This window comes from Sus scrofa, chromosome 7 (genome assembly GCF_000003025.6).
Source record: "Sus scrofa isolate TJ Tabasco breed Duroc chromosome 7, Sscrofa11.1, whole genome shotgun sequence".
NCBI classification, from domain to species: domain Eukaryota; kingdom Metazoa; phylum Chordata; class Mammalia; order Artiodactyla; family Suidae; genus Sus; species Sus scrofa.
In genome coordinates, this window is record NC_010449.5 from 44,674,215 (window position 1) to 44,696,775 (window position 22,561).

At 39.8% G+C, this 22,561-nt stretch overlaps 1 protein-coding gene across 1 annotated transcript in view; it reads left to right on the plus strand.

Annotated features, from left to right (window-relative positions):
* Window positions 1-22,561, plus strand: part of TFAP2D (transcription factor AP-2 delta) — a 62,281-nt gene that overhangs the window by 33,934 nt on the left and 5,786 nt on the right. The window contains exons 6-7 of the mRNA XM_003356639.4: window positions 1,910-2,051; window positions 7,521-7,634. Coding sequence (XP_003356687.1) covers window positions 1,910-2,051; window positions 7,521-7,634 — 256 coding nt within the window. The remainder of the gene's footprint in view (window positions 1-1,909; window positions 2,052-7,520; window positions 7,635-22,561) is intronic.

Below are 22,561 nucleotides of genomic sequence, written 5' to 3' on the forward strand. Positions count from 1 at the left end.
ACTTCATTAGTTACTTTTCTTTCCTTAGGATTTTTAGTTCTAAAAAAGGCAAGGTAGCCAAGAAAAATTTAAGGGAAAAACTCTCAGGGTTATATTTTTTCAGCTCTATACTATCCTAAAATGTTTTCCTATTTTCTATTGTTGATAATTTTTGGTCATTTTTTATAACTATGAGTTTCCTAATCTGAAAGATTAATATTTTTTTTTTCTAGAGAAAAAATAGTGTCTTTACTAGGGCAAGTTTTATTGATGGTCACTAGCCTATTTTGTATATTTATCTATAAACTTTTTCTCTATAATAATATTAACCATTTTTATTTCTTCCTGGTATTAATTCATCAACTACTCTGTTATTCTATGAATATAAAGCATTACTTTGGCCAATCACCAAACAAATGTCCTGTGGTTTGGTCATCAAGCCTGACTAATTTTTAATTACTTCATGGCAAAATTTGATTGACGATGTGGGTGTTGGGTCACCTTTCCATGAGTACCACCTTCTCCACCTTTGAACTTGTGTAACACATTTTATTTCTAACATTCCCTTTACAGTTGTAACACAGCAGCTTGTGTCATATATCAACGTAATGTCAATAGACACGTACAGATTAGGGATAAGGCTTATATTGATGCAACATAAATTCTAAGGTGCTACTAGCTCAGTGGACATAAATCACTTGCTTGGGGCTACCATTATAGATGTGTTTATCACTTTCCTAGAAACAGGGACCATCTTTGGGGCCCTTTTGTATTTCCTTCTTACTCTTCCCTAGCACTGTGCCTCGAACAACATCTGTACTTAATATACACGTAGTGAGAGCTTGCATTTCTAAAGTCTTCCTGGTCAAGTAAGATGTGGCTTGATCGGGCTTGAAAAATACTGTTGTTTTCCAAACTGAAGTCCATGGCCAAATCTTACTTTGCCAATAAGTCATTTTTACCTTATTTCTTAAAAGTTTACATGGGCTTGGGAGTTCCCATTGTGGCACAGCAGAAACGAATTCGACTAGGAACCATGAGGTTGTGGGTTCAATCCCCGGCCTCACTCAGTGGGTTAAGGATCTGGCGTTGCCCTGAGCTGTGGTGTATGCAACTCGGATCCTGCATTGCTGTGGCTGTGGCATAGGCCGGCGGCTACAGCTCCAATTTGACCCCTAGCCTGGGAACCTCCATATGCCACAGGTACGGCCCTAAAAATTCCAAAAAAAAAAAAAAAAAAGTTTACTTGGGCTTCAGATTTTCTGAAAGAACAAAAGTTAGTCATTATATTGGATTTAAGAAGCACTGGATTTTTTATGATGTACCTAAGAAGCATTGTACATAGTGCTCAAAGGTCCAGAGGCCCTCCGTAAAGCCTGATGATGCTAGGACTCTAACTATGCAATAGAGTCTCTTTAGCAACATAATGTTATGAAATTGATATGGTGCAATTATGCCCTTTTCCAAAGTGTTCCATCGTCTTTGAAAAATTATTTGAACCTTTTGCCAGTGTTTTGATTGGTCTCGTGGAAAAGAGATCTGAATATTTTGGATATATTGAGATGAGGTTGTAGGTTGGGCAGCAACAAAATGTCCATGGAGCTTTTTCCCCAGGGCGTTAATGTGTAGCATCTCAGATGTCGATCTGGTCTCCCCAGAACCTCAAGGGGAGTCAAAACTCCTAGACTGTGGTTCTGGTTCCTCCCACCCCACCCACCCCCAGTTTCCACATTTTCATGCCTGGTAAGTTTCTCCACATTCCCCACCCCACTCGACCCCACCCCCAAAGTTCCTTTCCCTTGGATTGTTTGGAGTGAGTAGGAGAAATGATCCATCTGACCACAGCCAAGAAGGAGGCTTGAAGAAATAGGTGTTTCTCTTGTTGAGCTTGGACATTAGCAAGAAACTGACTTTTATTGTCTGCCAACAGGGGAGGCTTTGCACTTGGCTCGAGATTTTGGCTACACTTGTGAAACAGAGTTTCCAGCCAAAGCAGTAGGAGAGCATCTTGCCAGACAACATATGGAACAGAAAGAACAGACAGCAAGAAAAAAGATGATCCTAGCCACCAAGTAAGCTGAATGATGGGGAAGCCTCTATGTACCTTTATCCTGTTTGTCCATTTCTTTTGAATGAGAGAAAAGTCTAGAAAGCACTCATTTTATAAAACCAGGGGATCTCACACACTAGCAGCTAGATGTGCTAAAGAAGGATCACCCCCAATATTGCGCGCATTGCGAGATTTGCAAACTGTGTTCATGATGGAGCTACCTTGGACACTGACGAAAGTTCTAGAAAACTTCTTCAGAATACCAGGAACATGCATGGAGTTTTCCCATGGGGCAGCGGGTTAAGGATCCAGCATCATCACTGCTGTGGCTCGGGGTTTTTTTGTTTGTTTCTTATTTTTTCTTTTTATGGCTTTGCCTGCAGGATATGGAAGTTCCCAGGCTAGGGGTTGAATTGGAGCCACACCTACAAGCCTACACCTCAGTTATGGCAACACCAGATCCAAGCCTCATCTGCGACCTATGCCGCAGCTTGCAGCAATGCTGGATCCTTAACACATTGAGCAAGACCAGGGATTGAACTTGCATCCTCACAGAAACAAGTGGGGTTCTTAACCCACTGAGCCACAGTAGGAACTCCTGTGGCTGGAGTTTGATCCCTGGCCTGGGAGCTTCTGCATGCCTGTGGGCACGGCCAAAAAAAGCCAAAAACCAAAACAACGATAACAACCAAACAAAAAAAGAATAACAGGAACTAGTAGGAAAAAAACATGTTCATGAGATACAGATTGTAGGCAAATAGGCTGGTTGGCTTCTATGTAATTTGGTCTTAGTCACTCACTGTGCCTTAATAAATGAGGATAAAGATCTTAAAACACTGTGTTTGCGGAATGTGACAAAAATAAAGATATTTGCCGACCGTTGAATGTTAAGCAACAACTGAATTCACTCCAATTATCTTATTTTATGTAAGACTAAATCGGCCATAAACATCTGGACATTAGGAGACAGACTCAATGCTTTGTCTTTGTGATTATATATAGCCATTCCATCTTTTTATTAGATGATGTGAAACAAGAATTGAAGAATCAGAGGCTTTGAGGTCATCGTAAACATACTCAATACAAGTAGTCATCAATATACATAAATTAAGAGATGTGTAGGAGTAACATGTCTTTCTGTAACAAATGAAAGGATCCAACGTGTATTCCGTGTAGTTTCTAATTTTCCCAGTGGTAAAACATTGGCCCTTTTCAATGAAAATACTCAGAGCTGAAATTAGGTAGCCTACATGGTTATTCATTACACTCTAATCAGTTCACCTTTGTTCAAAAGACTGACAGTTGTATCAAAATACATACAATATTCAAAATTCCTTAGATGAGAGATCCCCTTGCTGAACTGCATCAAACTGCATCGGCACATTGGCTTACGTATGTCTTTTTCACCTCTGTGAATAATAGATGCCGTTGTATTTAATTGTATTACCAACCATACAGTTGTATGAAGGGCTCACTAATTAAGTGCCATTAGGTTCCTAATTCTTCTTTATTCCTAATGCTTTTTGATTAACCAGATATTTTGATGAAATTAGGCCATTATTTAAGTGGAGGAATAGAAACTAGTTTGACAGTTTTTGAAATTTAAAACAGTACCATTAGATTTGATTTCTGAAACATGCATGTATACCTCTTTTCTGAATTTAAAACTACCTATGATTAACACTTGAACTACTTTGGGTTAAAACAGAATAGTTAGCAAGTTTTAACTGTTACCATAACATTAATAGTCAAAAAGAGAAAGAGAACTTTAAATTCAGACATCAGCTAAAATATGCTGTCCTTAAGGACGATGACGTAAGTGATAAAGTTAGAATTTATGATTCATCAAAGTTCATCTTGTGTTACATAATTCATATTGTGACATTTTGTTTGGAGGAATGAGAGTATTTCTTATTGAAACTTCACAAATAAAAATGTAAATAAGAATGAAACTAAGCATAAAAATAATAACTCCGTAACTGTCATAATGAGATGATGATGATACTTGCCTTAGGGAAATCTACAAAATTGTCATCTGTTTTTAAATCCGGAGGCTGTCCTAAGTGAGTTAAGCAGAAGAATCAAATATCAAAGATTGAAAATACTGAAACTTCTTCTGATACAGTTTTGTGTGTGGTATAGTTGAATTGTTTAGCATAAGTTAAATTTTTCCACACTTGCCTTTTCCTTATTTCTTCCTCAACTTTGTTTGCTGTAACTTTCTCTATTTTTTATACAGTAAGGGAGTTGGTTTTCCAACTCATAACTTAATTTAGTCAATTATCAAAAAAAATCCCCATGTTCTAACATAAGAACTACAGTGACATTTCAACCTTCATTTTATTTTTTTAATATATTTTATTCGGATAGAAAATTGAAAGACTAGATTTATTTATTTATTTACTTACTTACTTATGGCTGTGCTTGACACATGTGGAGGTTCTCAGATCAGGGATCAATCCCAAACTACAGCAGTACATCAGTGCCCCAGCAGCGGCAACACCAGAACCTTAACCCACTGAGCCACCGGGAAACTCCAAAAGACAAGTCTTTAAACACCTCCAGCATTCCTTTGTAATATCCGTTGTATTGACCTACCACATAATAATTCATACTGCTAGTCTGAAAAATGATATCGAGTCTATATTTTAAAATTCAGTCATTTTATAAAAACAAAAATATCAATATATCTAACTCTATTAAATAACATGAAGCAATAGATAACAATATCCTGCCAAATGACATCAACACTTAAAGTTGCTACTAGTTAATTAAAATTAGGCAATGCAGGAGTTCCCATTGTAGCTCAGCGAGTTACAAACCTGGCTAGTATCCATGAGGATGTGAGTTTGATCCCTGGCCTTGCTCAGTGGATATATGATCTGGCATTGCCATGAGCTGTAGTGTAAGTCGCAGATGTGGCTCAGATCTTGTGTAGCTGTGGCTGTGGCATCAGCCGGAAGTTGCAGCTCTGATTCGACCCCTAGCCTGGAAACTTCCCTATGCTGCAGGTAGGGTCCTAAAACACAAACGAACAAAAACAGGGCAGTGCATCTTCAAGTCAGCCAACTAAGTCTAACTCAGAACAGAAATAGTGAGAAGCCCAGATCAAATATTCTCAATGGACATACATCATGCAGTTGTTAACATGTGTTTAGGTACTATATCTGAGACTCAACCAACACATCAGCATGGGCATATGGAGGGTCCTGGTCGATTTAGAGGAGAGAAGGACTTAACTGTTTGTCTCTTGTTTGTTTCTTCCTCTCCCTCTGATCCTCTTTGACTTTCACTTGTGTTCAAAATGAATAAGGCAAATTCTGTGAAATGACACAAAATTTGAACATGGCATTAAACCTGAGGCTAATTGCTCCAAAAAAAAAGTCACAAATGATCTCCGGAAGAATTTGATAAATTTGGGGTACCTAATAATAAATAAGAATCCACTGCTTTTAACTCAATGACACATTATTTGTGCTTTAGGACACTTTGTCACTTTGTGGTAATATTTTTGTTCATGACGCAAATGCTTTGTTTTTTTTTTTGTTTTGTTTGTTTTTTTGTCTTTTTGCCATTTCTTGGGCCGCTCCTGCGGCATACAGAGGTTCCCAGGCTAGGGGTCGAATCAGAGCTGTAGCTGCCAGCTTACGCCAGAGCCACAGCAACGTGGGATCCAAGCCGCGTCTGCAGCCTACACCACAGCTCATGGCAACGCCTTAACCCACTGAGCAAGGGCAGGGATCGAACCCGCAACCTCATGGTTCGTAGTCAGATTCATTTCCACTGAGCCATGACGGGAACTCCATGACACAAATGCTTTGGAGAGGAATTAGGGGTTGGATCCATGGATGGACATTCACCTGACCTTTCTGTACTTGTTTTTGGCTCCATAGATAATTGTAGTCAAGGCTACATTATCGCATTTTGCGATTGTCCATTGTAAGTCCAGACAAAAAAACCTAGTCACTAGTCACTATCACATTATCCCTTGAGTATATGCTGTGGTTTCACTTAGCTGATGGATTCTTTTGAGCAATTCCTCCTGGGCAGTCCTAGACTGCACTCTTCAGCTTTTGTGTTAATTCACTGTTCTGTTGTTAAAAAAAAAATACTGTTTCTATATATTTTTGTTTCTTCAGATTTATATCTTTTGGATTACATATTACAGGGCTTTATTATCCTATAATCCTGTGGTAATTAAAACTGAAACTAATAATCAGAAATCATAATTTTTTTTTTTGTCTTTTGTCTTTTTAGGGCTGCACCCGCAGCATATGGAGGTTCCGAAGCTAGGGGTCCAATTGGAGCTGTAGCTGGTAGCCTACACCACAGCTATAGCAACGCTGGATCTTTAACCCACTGAGTGAGGCCAGGGATCGAACTGGCGTTCTCATGGGTAATAGTCGGGTTCCTTAACCACTGAGCCAGGACGGGGACTCCCATAATCATTTAAATTAAGAAAAGCAGCAGAAAAATGCCCTTACTGATAACTTTTTTTTTTTTGCAAGAAACTACCATATGTTGAGCATAACATAATCATTTTTATGAGATTATTAGGCTGAATTGTTGGTAAGTGATTATCTACCTCAAATATTAAAATATAAATTTAGTCTGTAAGAGTCTGAGTTACAAGGAAATATTGGGAAAAGGGAAGTCCCAAAGCCTGCTTGAATCATGGCTCTGAAATAAGCCTATAACTTGATTTGAACTTATTTACAGATATGATATCCCCCCTAAAAATCACATTTTAATTTTAGTTTAATCTTATTTTATTTTGGCCACACCATGGCATGGGGAAGTTGTAGGACAGGGATTGTACCTGCACCAGAGCAGTGACCCAAGCCACAGCAATAACAACACTGGGTCCTTAAGCCACTGAGCCATCAGGGAACGCCACATTTTAATTTTTTTAAAATGATTTATAAATTGTGATCCTTTCATACAGACTTTCCTTATGCAGAGGTTAATCTACAAATATTCGCCTTAAAAATGAACATTGGTTTTGTTAATACTCATAGACTGTTTTTCATCTGAAATGTTTTGTGATCCTGCTAGAGTACTAACGAGCATAGTTGCCATTGTGAAGCTCATCTGTATATTGCAGTACTTCAGAAGTTGCTTTATGAATTTTTTTTTTTTTTTTGTCTTTTTTAGAGCTGTGCCCATAGCATAAGGAAGTTCCCAGGCTAGGGGTTGAATCAGAGCTGCAGCTGCTGGCCTATGCCACAGCCGAAGCAATGCCAGATCTGAGACATGTCTGCGACCTACACCACACCTCATGGCTACGGTGGATCCTTAACCCACTGAGCAAGGCCAGAGATTGACCCTACATCCTCATGGATACTGCTGAGCCACAGTGGGAACTATGATTTATGAAAGTTTGTATAGCCGTCTTTTTAAAAGCGAAAACAAGCCTTTGGTAAAATATCATGGAATGAAATTAAAGCCCCCCTTCAAGAGTTCAAGTTTAATTTTGAATCTTTTATTTTAGACAAATTTGTAAAGAATTTCAAGACCTCTTAAGCCAAGATAGATCACCACTGGGATCCTCCAGACCTACTCCAATTCTAGACCTTGACATCCAGAGACACTTAACACATTTCAGGTAAGACTCATTTTCCAGTTTGTTCAGACTGTCTTTTAAATTGCTAAAACCCATCTTTACTAACCCAGACATGTTTATATTCCTAGCACAGTTCCAGTCAGAGATAACACATATATGTATATGGTTATTGCCTGAATTTTTTTTGAAATTCCGAGCATCTAAGGTCAAATTGTCAAGATGACTAATGCATGAAGCACTTTAGATCAGAAAATTTAATATCTTTTTGTGATTTTCAAGAACTTGTGGCTTTGAAAGTGAGCACTATTCTTTCAAATAATAGTACTTTTAGGTCAGGATTCTGAAATCTTTTAAACAGTTCTTCATCTTGATTAGATGTAAATTGTTGAACACACTGATGGTATGATAGAAATTAATGGGATATCATAGACTGATTTTCCAGGAGTATATTAATGATTTCTTCGTAGTTAGAAACTGTACATAGTACTTAAGTTAGACCATATAAGCATATCTTAAAGAACCCAGAAAGTATTATTGAAAGCATATTTGAACTTTCATTTTTTGGAGGTGCTTTGGAAGACAAGAGACAATTTTTCTTGGTTAATTTATGCCCTGGATGCAGTGGGGAAAAGAATGTGATAATTTTTCAGGTGCCTTCCAATTGGAAAACTCTAGACTTCTATGCCTACATGATATTTCTCATCAATACAAATATTTATCCTCTTTTTATTATTATCACTTAGTTTAAAAAACAATAGTAAGACTAATACACGTTAAATTTGTTAATATTTTTAAATACCTGTCAATGATTATGCTTTTGAAGAGGATATTCCAGTATACAAAATAATGAATAGTTAAGTAAGTTGGAATTTATTTGCAACATCAGAAACTTTTAAAGAGAATATTTAATTTTTCATTATGTCACTGTACTCCTCAAATATATTAGACATCTCTGAACAATAATAAAAAATAAATCTTTAAGATTTATCATCTAAAAATGCACCACGTGTAGGATATGTTCCCAGGAGTTTTCTCCTACCATTCAGTTGGGTTAGTGATGGTGAGTGTACTAAAACTGGGAGTAAATACAAAGCCCAGAGGTTAAGAGCAAAAGGTTTTGGACTCAAAATCCAGACCCCTTATACCTTTGAATTGGGTTGTTTGTAGTAACATAAGCATTCTTCTCTAGCTTCTCTTTCCCTCACTTAAAATGGAACAAGCACCCCTCTGTTATATGGTTGTAGTGAGCTAACATGAGAAAATGAATCAAGAGTAAGTGCTCAATAAATGGTGGCTAGTTTACTGCACCACTGATCCAAGTTTAAAAAGGTATGAATTAGGGGGTTCCAATTGTGGCTCAGCACAAACGAATTGACTAGTATCCATGAGGATTCGGGTTCTATCCCTGGCCTCACTCAGTGGGTCAAGGATCTGGCATTGCCGTGAGCTTTGGTATAGGTCAAAGATAGGACTTGGGTCCCACATTGCTGTGGTTGTGGTGTAGGCCAGCATCTATAGCTCTGATTCGACCCCTAGCCAGGGAAATTCTATATGCCTCAGGTGTGGCCCTGAAAAGCAAAAAAAATTATTAACTAGAGTTCTCACTGTGGTTCAGTGGTAATGAATCCGGCTAGCATTCATGATGATGTGGTTCAACCCCTGGCCCCACTCGCTGGGTTAAGTATCCAGCATTGCCATGGCCGTGGCATATGCTGGCAGCTACAGCTCCCATTCTACCCCTAGCCTGGGAGCTTCCAGATGCCACAAGTGTGGCCCTTTAAAAAAAAAGCCAAAAAAATGTTCCTGTCATGGCTCAGTGGTTAATGAATCCAACTAGGAACCATGGGGTTGCAGGTTTGATCCCTGGCCTTGCTCAGTGGGTTAAGGATCCGGCGTTGCCGTGAGCTGTGGTGTAGGTCGCAGATGCAGCTCGGATCTCGCGTTGCTGTGGCTCTGGCATAGGCCAGTGGCTACAGCTCCGATTAGACCCCTAGCCTGGGAACCTCCATATGCCTCGGGAATGGCCCAAGAAATGGCAGAAAGACAAAAAAAAAAAAAATATATATATATATATATATATATATATATATATATATATATATATATATACATGATTTGTATTGGACTACCATATCTGTACAAATATTTTTCATTTTTTAATTTGTATACTTACTAAAGAGTACTTTTTTATAGAAGTTCAATTCAGAACTTAATTTTTATACAAATTCAATTCTGGATTTAAGGAAGTTTATTTGAACTGCAGATCTACTCTAAGAAGGAACTTGTGGGGACAGAAAGAACTGGGACTCTCGGTCATGCCTGCTAATGTTTTCCAGTGTGGCTGCCATTTTACATTTCCTCCGAAGGTGCACAGAAGTTCTAATACCTGCACTTCCTCATCACCACTTGTTAGCACTCTGGTGGTTTTATTGGGGGGCGAGGAGTAACGATCCTCATGAGTGTGAGGTGATAACTGGTAGTTTTGATTTGCATTTCTTTAATGATTATGGTATTAAGCACCTTTTATATGCTTGTTGGCCATTTCGATGGCATCTTTGAGGAAAGGTCTATTCACATCCTTTGCCCATTTTTAAAATCTGGTTATTTGCTTTTTTGGTTGAGTCGTAGGAGTTCTTTATGTATTCTGGATGTTAACCCCAAGTTAGACCTACGATTTGTAAATATCTTCTCCTACTCTGTAGGTTGCCTTTTTATACTGTTGATTGTGTTCTTTGATGCAGAGAAATTTTTGATGTAGCTCAATTTGTCTCTTTTTATTTTCGCTGCCTGTGTTTTTGATGTCATATTCAGGACATTCTTGCTATATCCAATGTCATGAAGCTTTTCCCTATTATGTTTTCTTCTAAGAGTTTCTCAGTTTCAGGTCTTTTTTTTTTTTTTTTAATAAACTTTCCTGGACTACCTGAAGTATAGTTGTGTTAGTGTCAGGTCTTTGATCCATCTTGAGTTAATTTTTGTATATGGTATAAGATACCTAACTTCATATTTTGTATGTCTTAAAAATACTCTTTTAAACAAAAGGCTTAAATATGATTGACATTTCCAGTTAAAACCCAAATTGAAGTCTCCTAATGTAAACAGAATTTAAATGTGTGTATTTTATTTTTTACTGTACATTTATTAAAACTAGCCTCAATAAAATATCTTAATAGGACCATAAAAGTCAGCTTGTTGCCTGACCTTGAAGAATGACTCCAAACTTTAAAAGTGTAAACTCTTGGAGTTCCTGTTGCGGCTAAATGGTTAAGGAACCCAACTAGCGTCCATGAGGACTCAGGTTCCATCCCTGACCTCTCTCAGCGGGTTAAGGATCTGATGTTGCCATGAGCTGTAGTGTAGATCGAAGATACATCTCGGATCCCATGTAGCCATGGCTGTGGTGTAGGCCAGTGGCTACAGCTCCAATTGGACCCCTAGCCTGGGAACTTCCATATGCTGTGGGTACAGCCCTAAAAAAACAATAAATATAAATAAATAAATAAATAAATAAATGTGTAACTCTTAAAATTGGCTTCACAGTGGAATCTCCCTTGGAACTTTTTAAAATTCTTGAAGACTGAGAGTTCCCATTGTGGCTCAATGATAATGAACCCAACTAATATCCATAAAGATGCAGGTTTGATTCCTAGCCTGACTCAGTGGATTAAGGATCTGGCGTTGCTGTGAGCTGTGGTGTATGTAGGCCGGCAGCTGCAGCAATGATTCGACCCCTAGCATGGAAACTTCCATATGCTGCAGGTGTGGCCCTGAAAAGATGTAATAGTAATAAATTAAAAATAAATAAATAAAAATCTTGATGACTGGGGAACACTTTTAAAGATTTGGGAGTTGCCACTGTGGTATGGTGTGTTAAGAATCTGACTGCAGCCATTCGGATCGCTGCAGAGGTGTGTGTTCAATCCCTGGCCTGGTTCAGTGGGTTAAAGATCTGGTGTTGCCACAGCTGCAGGGTAGGTATGGCTATGGCTCAGATTCAGTCCCCGGCCAGAGAAATACCATATGACATGGATGCAGTCATACACTAAATAAATAAAGATTTGATTCAGCAGGTCAGGTCTAGGATTTGACTCAGGCATTTGTCTTACTCACAAAATCAAGTTGATTGTGAAAGTTAGATGGCTTTACGAACTGTAGTCCTAGGATAGTCTTAGACTTTAGCTTTTTTTTTTTTTCCCCCTTGGAAGAAAAACAATTCTAATTCATTTTTAAAGTGACAATGAGAATGGTGTAAAATTCTGTCCTGGACACTGAGGAATTTAAAAAAGATTCTGTATTTTTCATCCTGCTAATGATCTGGGTAAGAGTGTGTTAGCATAGAGGTGTATATCCCTTTCCTAATTTCCTGTTGACAGCCATAACTTTAATGTTGATAGAAGCCTAATAAGCTCAAGAGAAAAAGGAAGCATATCACTTCTGATGTGGCAAACAAGCCACTGGCAGAATCTTTTTGCTGAGTGCTGGCTGGGCAAGAAGTAAGGAGAGAGTGTGACTGGATAGGCAGAGACGACTCTCATTAGCAGCATTAACTTATGCTACTATTTTATTTGGTCAGAATCTCCTTCCCCATGCAAACCCCTTGAATTATACCTTCCAAGGTGGCGGATTTTGTACCTGGAGAACTGTGCCTTACTTTCAGCAGATTGAGTAGGTCCAGGTCAAGCTAGGGAGTGATCTGGCCTTGAAAAGCCCAGATAACTACTTCTAATTTTCTGTGGTAGCTGACACATTAGGATGCTCTGGGAAACTGGGCACAGCAGGGACCCTTCTCATGACTGACTTACAGGCTGAAAAGCTGCTTGTTTCTATCAAAGTGACAGGAGGCAGGTTTATTCGTTATTTATAATTTCCTGAGTACTATCCAGGGTGTGTATGGCTTTAAAGAACAGAGCAGACACCACAACACCTACTGGAAAGGGGAAGATAATTGATTGAAATCTGCAGAAGCCCCCACAGACACAATTCCCCGGAACAGTGATGGCAATTAGCCTGAGGTGGCACAGGCTTCATGGACAGAACAGACTCAGCTCAGATGGATACCTGAGCCCTAATTGTCTGAAATGTGAGGAATTCCCTTCTTTGAGCTCTCAAGAAATCTTAACTTTTCTCTTCTTTGTCTCCGATGTTCCCATAATATCCTTGAACCTGAAGTCAAGCAAAAACACATCTAAAAATATATATAAGGGGAGGAAGTTAGACTATTGTCCATACTCAGTTCAGAGAAAACAGCCAATCAGAAAAATGAGGAAGTTTTCTTTCTCAACACCCACCTTAGGAACCTGATATTTTAGTAGGGGGTTTGTTTGTTTGTTTGGTTGGTTTTGTTTTTGTTTTTTTCCTGCTCTTTAGAACCACACTTACAGTATATAAAGGAGTTCCCAGTCTAGGTAAGGGTTGAATCAGAGCCGCAGCTGCCAGCCGCAGACACAGCAACACAGGATCTGAGGTGTGTTTGTGACCTACACTGCAGCTCATGCCAACGCCAGATCCTTAACCCACTGAGCAAGGCCAGGGATTGAACTCGCATCCTTATGGATACTAGTCGGATTCATAACCTGCTGAGCTACAGCAGAAACTTCCTTTAGTGTTTTTTGTGCTTTACTATGCCAATGGCAGGTAGTTCAAAGATGACCAGAAGACTGTCCCATCTTTAAGACCTTCTAATATGGAAGACAGTTACATACTAAGACTTAACATATTAGGGAAAGATTTTATAATAGAGGATTAATTACCTGGAGTAATTTGGAAAGGCTTTTATCTCTCTATCCACAATCCTCAGCACATACTATGTGCCCAATAAATGTTTCTAGATGTAGATTATGGGAGTTCCTGTCGTGGTTCAGTGGTTAACGAAACCAGCTAGTATCCATGACGATGCGGGTTCAATCCCTGGCATCGGAATCTGGCATTGCCATGAGCTGTGGTGTAGGTTGCAGATGTAGCTCAGATCCTGTGTTGCTATGGCTGTGGTGTAGGCCAGCAGCTACAGCTCTGACTCAGCCCCGAGCTTGGGAATTTTCATATGCTGAGGTGCAGCCCTAAAAAGACAAAAGGCAATAAATAAACAAATAAATAAATAAAAATAAATGTAGATTATGATGCTAACTCTATTAGGTCTTGGATGTGTTCTCTGGTTCATTCCCAGGGCCATGGTGTTTTAATTGGACCATGGGCTGGGGAAGTGAAATGATTAATGTGCTTAAACCCCTAGCCCGGGAACCTCCATATGCCACGGGTGCTGCCCTAAAAGAGACAAAAAGACCAAAAAAAAAAAAAAAATTATTCTCTTTGAGTTGAAAAGTGCATTGACATCACATCTCAGAAACAGACCTCCTACACCTCCCATAACACTTTGGAAATAAGAAATGCATAGGCTGTCCAGATATCTGTGTGTGCTGGTGATTAAATTTTTGTCATCGAGTCTCAGTGTCGGAAGACCCCCTTAAGTTTCCCACTCTCCTTCAACATTTGGCTCTTCCCTCCAACATCCCTGTCAAGTTGTCACCCATCAGCCTTGGAAACATTCAATGATAGACTCCTCTTTTCTTGACTTGGCGTCTCTTCTATCTGTGACAACTCCATTAGAAATGTCTTCCTTCCATTGAGGCAACATCTGTCTTCCTTACGTTCTACTCCTCGGGGGCCTTGCAGAGTCAGTTTCATCCTGTGTCCCCCCACCACCACCCCAATTTCTAAAGGCAGTGCTCATGTCTCTCTGACTTTTCTGGGCTGTTCGGCCCCCTTTTCTTCACGTTCCCCACATGACATGCATTCCATTCAACTCAACTAGTATCTTCTTTTTTTTTTTTTTTTTTTTTTTTTGTCTTTTGTCTTTTTGTCTTTTTTGTTGTTGTTGTTGTTGCTATTTCTTGGGCCGCTCCCGCGGCATATGGAGGTTCCCAGGCTAGGGGTTGAATCGGAGTTGTAGCCACCAGCCTACGCCAGAGCCACAGCAACGCGGGATCCGAGCCGCGTCTGCAACCTACACCACAGCTCACGGCAACGCCGGATCGTTTACCCACTGAGCAAGCGCAGGGACCGAACCCGCAACCTCATGGTTCCTAGTCAGATTCGTTAACCACTGCGCCACGACGGGAACTCCTCAACTAGTATCTTCTAAGAGCTGTGTGCCTGGCAACACTCTGAAGATAGGTGGTGTGTCTCTGCTTAAATGTGGGCACATCTGGGCTTCTCCTCCAGGGTTCCTAAGCTGTTGTCTATTTTTTAAGTTTTCTCAGGATGAGAAAATGGTGGAGATGGTGGTCAGGAGTGGCTGATTTGTTTCATCATGAGAAAGCATCGTTAGTGTTAGAAGAGAAAGGGCAAAATTTCAATTATATTTCTAATCCCCAAAGAAAATAGCATAAAATAAATTACATGACTAGGTTTAGCATTTAAGAAATAGAGTTATTAAGCCTTCTTCAGGATGTCCCAGCAGTTCAGGAGGACTTCTAAGACCATTTTATTTAGGAATATTGGAAATAGGGAGTTCCTGCTGTGGCTCAGTGGTTAACGAATCTGACTAGGAACCATGAGGTTGTGGGTTCAATCCCTGGCCTCACTCAGTGGGTTAAGGATCCGGCGTTGCTGTGAGCTGTGGTGTGCGTCGCAGACACAGCTTGGATCACGAGTTGCTGTGGCTGTGGCAGGCGGCTACAGCTCCAATTAGATCCCTAGCCTAGGAACCTCCATATGCCGCAGAAGCAGCCCTAAAAAAGGGAAAAAAACCAAAAAAAAAAAAAAAAGAAAGAAAAAGAATGTTGAAAATAATAGGCCTGAATCGTGAAGGGAAAAAAAAATCCTATGTTTGTCTTTATGGAGGGTTGAAATTAGACTTTAAGACTTTAACCTAGGCGTTCCCCCTATTGTGCAGTGGGTTAAACATCTGATTGCTTAATCTGGCCTGGGAGCTTCCATATGATATCGGTGTGGCCTTAAAACATTTAAAAAAAAAAAAAATTTTTAACCTAAACTCCAAAAGTGTACTTTCATTCCTAACGGTAAAGAAAAACATACCTGTAAGTGGTCAGGTCTTACTCACTAGTTAAATAAACAAGTGTAGTCTGTATTTATATAAGTGTAAAAACCAGTTTCCCTTGAAGTAAAATTTTTCAATAGCAAAAATGTGGTTAAAAAATAAAACAGGCAACGGTTTTCACTTCCTTAGCAGATGAGTACACAATGCTCTTCTTGTATGAATCTTCATTAAATTACTTACCTTCCTTTAACATTAAGTAGGAAATTAAAGAATTAAATTAGTTGCCAGTGTTTACTGTATTTCACAAGGTGCATGGCCCCAAACCAAATGCTGCCAGAGATATACTCATAAAAGCATCTAATGATATGTTAATGGATTTTTAAGTTTAACACATAGAAGGCTAGTAATTCAAACAAGAGAAACCACTTCCCATGGTGGGTCAGCAGAAACTGACTATCATACATGAGGATGAAGGTTTGATCCCTGGCCTCGCTCAGTGGGTTAAGGATCCAGCATTGCCATGAGCTGTGGTGTAGGTTGAAGACACATCTAGGATCTGGTGTTGCTGTAGGCCAGCAGCAACAGCCCAGATTCGATCCCTAGCCTGGGAACTTCCATATGCCTTGGGTTCAGCCCTAAAAAAGACAAAAAAAAAAAGAAAGAAAAAGAAAAAAAAATAGAGAAACAGTCAACTCTTTCTAATAAAAAGTTGCAGACATGAGTTTCTCCTGCAGTGCAGTGGGTTAAGGAACCAGTGTTGTCTCCACAGTGGCTTGGGTTGCTGCTGAGGTGCAGGTTCAATCCCTGGCCTGACACAGTAGGTTAAGGACCCTGAGTTGCTGCATCTGTGATGTAGGTTGCATCACAGATTCGATCCCTGGCCCAGGAACTTCCATGTACCGTAGGCTAGGCCAGGAAAAAAAAAGTTGCAAATGGTCATCCCATAACAACTACATGTATGAATAATTGACTTGGGAATGCATACCTCAGGGAAGTAATTTGGTAAATTTTTATAGAAATAACATCTATCTTAGAGGATCTGGCATTGTCACTACTGTGGTGAGGGTTGCTGATGTGGCGAGGGTTCAATCCCTAGCCCTGGAACTTCCACATGCCACAGGTGTGACCAAAAAAAGAAATGTCCTTTTGTGGACCTGTAGACGGGGTGGTGTGTGCTGGGGTAGGGGGGGATCCGTAGGGAGATGATAGTAGGCAATGGAGGGAAGCACTCAGGATGGGTGTCAGGGGGCCTAGCTCTTGGTTACCAGCTGGAAGTGTAGATTTTAAGCAGCTATTTACCAGTCTGGCCTCTGCAGTTTCCTCTATAAACTGGCACAGTTAAGCTGGATGAACTCTAAGACTCCTAGACCAGTGATATTTTACTCCCTTCTCCATTTACTGCTAAAACATCCTGCTGTGTTTCCATGTGCTCTCATTTCTTCTTTTTATGTTTCAGCAACCTGTTCATTTCAAAAAGTCCACAGTTGATGGAAACAAAATTTTGGGGGGTGAGCACACAGCTGTGTATACAGAAGTAGAAATATAATGTACATGTGACCCACATATAGTGTTATAAACCAATGTTACCTCAATTAAGAAAAAAATCCCCAAAAGTCAGCAGTTGGATAAAATTCATCTAAGAAAGCATGAGTCCCCAGCTTAGCATTTTCCTTCCCCTGATCTACACAGAGAATGAATTGTCTGATACAGAGAAATACAAGGAGATGGTTAATTTATCCCTAAAAAGCTCTATCTCCATATGTAAAAACTAGTGTGCTGATGTCAAAGAATGTCTTAACCTTCAAAACGTTGACTTGGATGTAATTGACTTTGGTCTCTCCTACTGTCTGTGCAATGATTATACCCTTAGCTCCCTTTGCTAATGAGCTGGGGTGCAGTACAATGGAATCACAAGGACCCAATCCCCTTTGGGACATCAGAGTAAGTGGCTGAGAAGAATAGGAGAAATGCGACCTTAGGGTGGTGGATGGATAACACATCTCCCAATCCGGCAGAGGCTCAGGACTGTCATAAATACACAAAGCGAGTTTCATGGTCCCCTAAGCTAGTCTCATGAGCTGTTCCTTGAAAGTGTGTCATGGTCAAGTGTTTTTCTGGTTCAAAAAACCCGGACTACTACACATCCTCTTGCAGTATGCCAATGGCATTAGCATAGTAAAATCTTCCAGAACTATTTTTGAATGGAAGGAATGCTTCGCCTCCTGTCTCCAAAACTTGATCACAGAAACCATTTTTTTCTCAGAATACCTACACATTCCCTGGAACTAAGGTTCTGCAGAAGTTCTCGGGGGACGTGCTGAATACGTTCATCATCGTCTCTTCCCTGGGGAAAGACAGAGGACATGGTACTTAGGTATCATTTCTTGGCTCTAAGGAAACACACCCAGCTCTCCAGCTACATTTAAACTATTCAGTACTGTTTTTAAAATACTGATCTTTTGGTCTCATCCCAAACCAATTCAATCAGGATCTATGGGGTGGGTCTGCTCATGAGTGGTTTTTTTTTTTTTTTTTTTACTTTTAAATTTTATTGTAGTTTTTTTAGAGTATAGTTGATTTACAGTGTTGTGTCCATTTCTGCTGTACAGCAAAGTGACACAGTCATACACACATATATATATGTATGTGTATATATATATACATACATATATATATATATATATACATTCTTTGTCTCATAGTATCGTCCATCATGGTCTATTCCAAGAAACTGGATATAGTTCCCTGTGCTATACAATAGGACCTCATTGCTTATCTGTTCTAAATGTAATAGAAACACCCCAGGTGCTCTAGGGTTGAGAACCACCAGCTGAAGGAACCACGGGATAGTTGCGAATGCTGGTAAGGTCTTCTAATGAGTGGATTGCAAGAATTCCCCACCATGAGAGAACCTCTGGTGCACCTCAATTAAGCTCCATTTAAAATCCGAGGGGGGTAGTTCCCATTGTGGTACAGTAGAAACAAATCTGACTAGTATCCATGAGGATGTCGGTTCCATCCTGGCCTCACTCAGTGGGTTAAGGATCTGGCATTGCCATGAGCTGTGGGGTAGGTCACAGACACGGCTCAGATCCCACTTTGCTGTGGCTGTGGTGTAGAGTGGCAGCTGCAGCTCTGATTTGACCCCTAGCCTGGGAACTTCCATATGCTGCAGGTGCAGTCCTAAAAAGGGCGAAATAAATAAATAAATAAAGCCCTGGGGACTATGGGATAATATGATCTATGTAGAAAAGAAGCCAGTTTCCCTTTTCCCTACTTCCTAAACCAGGGAGGCTACAAAGGATAGAAGCCACCACATTCTGGCAGCATAAGCCCCAGCTGCTGTCCTCAGGCTGAGGTCTTTCTCCATGGCCTATATGCAGGGGTTGTACATCTTCAGAGAGATGAAGCTTCTTGCCCACACAGCTCTGCAAAGAACAAAGGTTTTGCAGAGAAGCCCTACAATCCTTTGCTGGCATTTTCCAGGGTCCCTTTCCAGCCTCCTGCCCTCACAGCTGTTCTCATGAGTGGAAGAAGGCATCTTTCTGGGTGCCATCTAAAACTGTGTGGGGAGCACAGACTGAGCCTCAGGCTACAGTTGGACCTAAATTTGCTGTTGCTGCATAATCCAGGGGAGAAGGAAAAGAGAGCTTGTCTTCCTCTTAAATCTTGCTGCTTGCATGCCTCCCGGAGGTCAGAAAGCAGGAGTGAGGTTGGTGACAGTGACCTCTCCATTTTATGGGGGAAATCAAAGAGACATGACAGCAAACACCCATTGGAATGAGGCAACATAACAAAAGAATAGGAACAATAGCCCAACCTTCACACACTCCAAAAGAAGTGGAGAAAGAAAAGTTTGCTCGTCCAACATTTTCCAGGTAGAAAGTTGAAATTTGAAAAAATGAAATTAGCTTTTCCTCTCTCTAATTACCTCAGTGATGATGGCAAGGGTATTTTCTCTTGATTGTCAGTCTTCTGCTTTGTAGTATAATAGTATCTACTGCTTCCAGTCCTTTGTGTCTTAAAAGAAAGCTAGAAAAATCCATCCATGGTGGTCAGATGCAACTGAGCAAGGTGGTCTTTGAAGGGAAATAGTAATGAAATTTTCATTTTCCTTTCGATACTATCATTATTATTATTATTATTTGTCTTTTTAGGGCCGCACCTGAGGCATATGGAGCTTCCCAGGCTAGGGGTCAAATTAGAGCTGTAGACGCTGGCCTACACCGTGGCCAGATCTGAGCCACATCTGCGACCTATACCACAGCTCATGGCAACACCAGATCCTGAACCCACTGATTGAGGCCAGGGACTGAACCTGCACCCTCATTGATACTGTCAGATTCATTTGCGTTGAGCCACCACGGGAACTCCTCAATACTATTAAATCAGTGCTTGCTTAGTAGGTGGAAAGAACGGGGTGAATCCCAGGGCGAAGTCTTTTTTTTTAATTGAAGTATAGTTGGTTTACAATACTATATGCCTTTCACATGTACAGCACACTGATTCAGCATTTTTACAGACTGCACTTTATTAAATGTTATTACAAAATACTGGCCCTAATTCCCTGGGCTATACTGTGTGTCCTTGTGGCTTATCTATTTTATATATATAGTTGTTGTAATTTCTAATCCTATACCCCTAACTTGCCCCTCCCCCACTTCCCTCTACCCTCTAGAACCACCAATTCTGTTTCTGTTTTGTTATATACATTCATTTGTATTATTTTTTAGATTCCACATATAAGTGATATTACATAGTATTTGTCTTTCTCTGTCTGACTTATTATACTAAGCACAAAATTCTGTATGGCTAATACATACCATATCTTCTTGTGATCCATTTGTCTTTTGATGGACACTTGGTTGGCTTCCATGTCTTGGCTGTTATAGATAGTGCTGCTTTGAACACTGGGGTGCATATATCTTTTTGCATGACTGTTTTCATCTTTTCTGATATATACCCAGGAGTAAAATTGCTGGGTCATATGATAGATGTCTTTAGTTTTTTGAGAAAACTCCATACTGTTTTCCACCAGTTTACCTTCCCACCACCAGTGTAGGAGAGTTTCTTTTTCTCTATATCCTCACCAGCATTTGTTACTTGTAGACTTTTTGATGATAGCCATCCTGACAGATGTGAGGTGATATCTCATTGTGGTTTTGATTTGCATTTCTCTAACTAATTGTGACACTGAGCATCTTTTCATTGCCAGGCCCAAGTCTTGCCAAGATAGAAAGAATTCAGGGGAAGATTCCATAGGAATTTGCTTTAGGCTATGTTTTAGAAAATTGCCTTAGTGGTTTAATTTAAATTAGTTTAGACAAATCAGTTCAAGTAATGATAAAGCATTTCTGAAGGATAATTAGAGCAAAATGGAAACAGCTTTGTGACATTTCTATAACGGACAACAAAGCTAGTGAAATACAAAGCAAATCTACTTAGATTAAGGAAAGTGGAGAAGCTCGTATTCCTCTGGCAGATGTGCCTTCAGAATCCTGTATTAACTTATATTTCAAGTAAGCACTGAAGCTTTGGAGATTTTAAAAATAAACATGTACAAAGCCTTGGCTACAACCAAAAAAAAAAAAAAAATGCATTTAGCCAGAGAACAAAGGTTGTAGAAAGAAGTTTGTGAAATCCTTGTTATACAGAAGTTTCCTGATAGAGCCTCCTCATTAAGGTCAAGTAGACTATAGGCATAAACACGGTTGGAGTTAAAGATGTCTTGTTAAGGGAATTCCCTCGATGGCACAGCGGGCTAAGGATCCAGCATTTCTTCAGCTCCTTAGGTCATAGCTGCTGCTCATAGTCAATCCCTGGCCTGGGAACTTCCATATGCCTTGGGTGTGGCCAAAAAAAAAAAAAAAAAAGTGGGTTTCTAATAACATTATCAAAATCACACAGGGAAAAAGAAGAAAGGATTGTAATTTATTCTCTTTCAAATAGCAACCTCTTCTCTGCCATCCTCTCTTACCTCTTTTATTTCTGTCTCACTTTCTTCATTTTCATCCCCACTGATTGACAGAGATTACAGTTTGAATTGTTGCAATATGTATTCCTTTACAAAATTAAAGCCTGTATCTGTAGGACATATTCAGGTCAATAAAAATAGTATTATTAGGTCTGCAGTGTGTACACGTGCATGCACACACAATCTCCTAGAAAGGGTGGTTCTATACTGTGGTATTCCTACCATTGCTGAAATGTGAACATAATTTAACATTAAAGGGGAAAGTCAAGAGTAGACCTTGATCTCTGGATCCAGCAAACCGTTGCTCCTTTCCTGACTGAGCCATTGGGAAGAGACGGTTTATGTGGCAGAAAGATGCTCTGAGGAATGTGAATGAAGAGGTCTAGCCAAATAGGAATAAAATTACGAAGATGACTGTTAAATAGAAGTTACATTTTTTTGAGCACCAGGTGCTATAAACTACAACAGTCTGGATTTTCTCAGCAGGTGACTGTCAGAGAAACTTCCTGCTTCTCAGTGTGAAATTACTAATAGGTAAATGAAATCAATGAGCTGGAATCTAGTTAGACAGAAAATAGTTTGAGGTAAAGGGAGCTTCTAAGCCTGGCTAGCTGTGATCACATTTTGACCTTTGCTTTTTGGTTTAGACATTAATTTGGTGAGCCTTTTCCCTACGGATTGCTCGAGTCAGCTCTCTCCCTCTCTCAATGTACTGCATGCGGATGTGTTTTCCTTAATCTCCCCTAAATTTCACATCATTGATTTAGCCCACCAACTAAGCTTTTTACTACTTTAAGGTATTTCAGAACTTTGGTTCTGTTATCCGTTGTAGGAATTTTCCCCTCTGTTTTAATGCCAGCCATTTAAGTTACAAATCCATGACGCCGTCAATCACATTGTCAATTAAGATGTGGAGCAGAGTGGGATTAACGAGAAAGTCTGGCAGCACTCGACTGGAAACTGAGGAAGCTTTAGCCTTTACGTGATGCTTATTCCTGA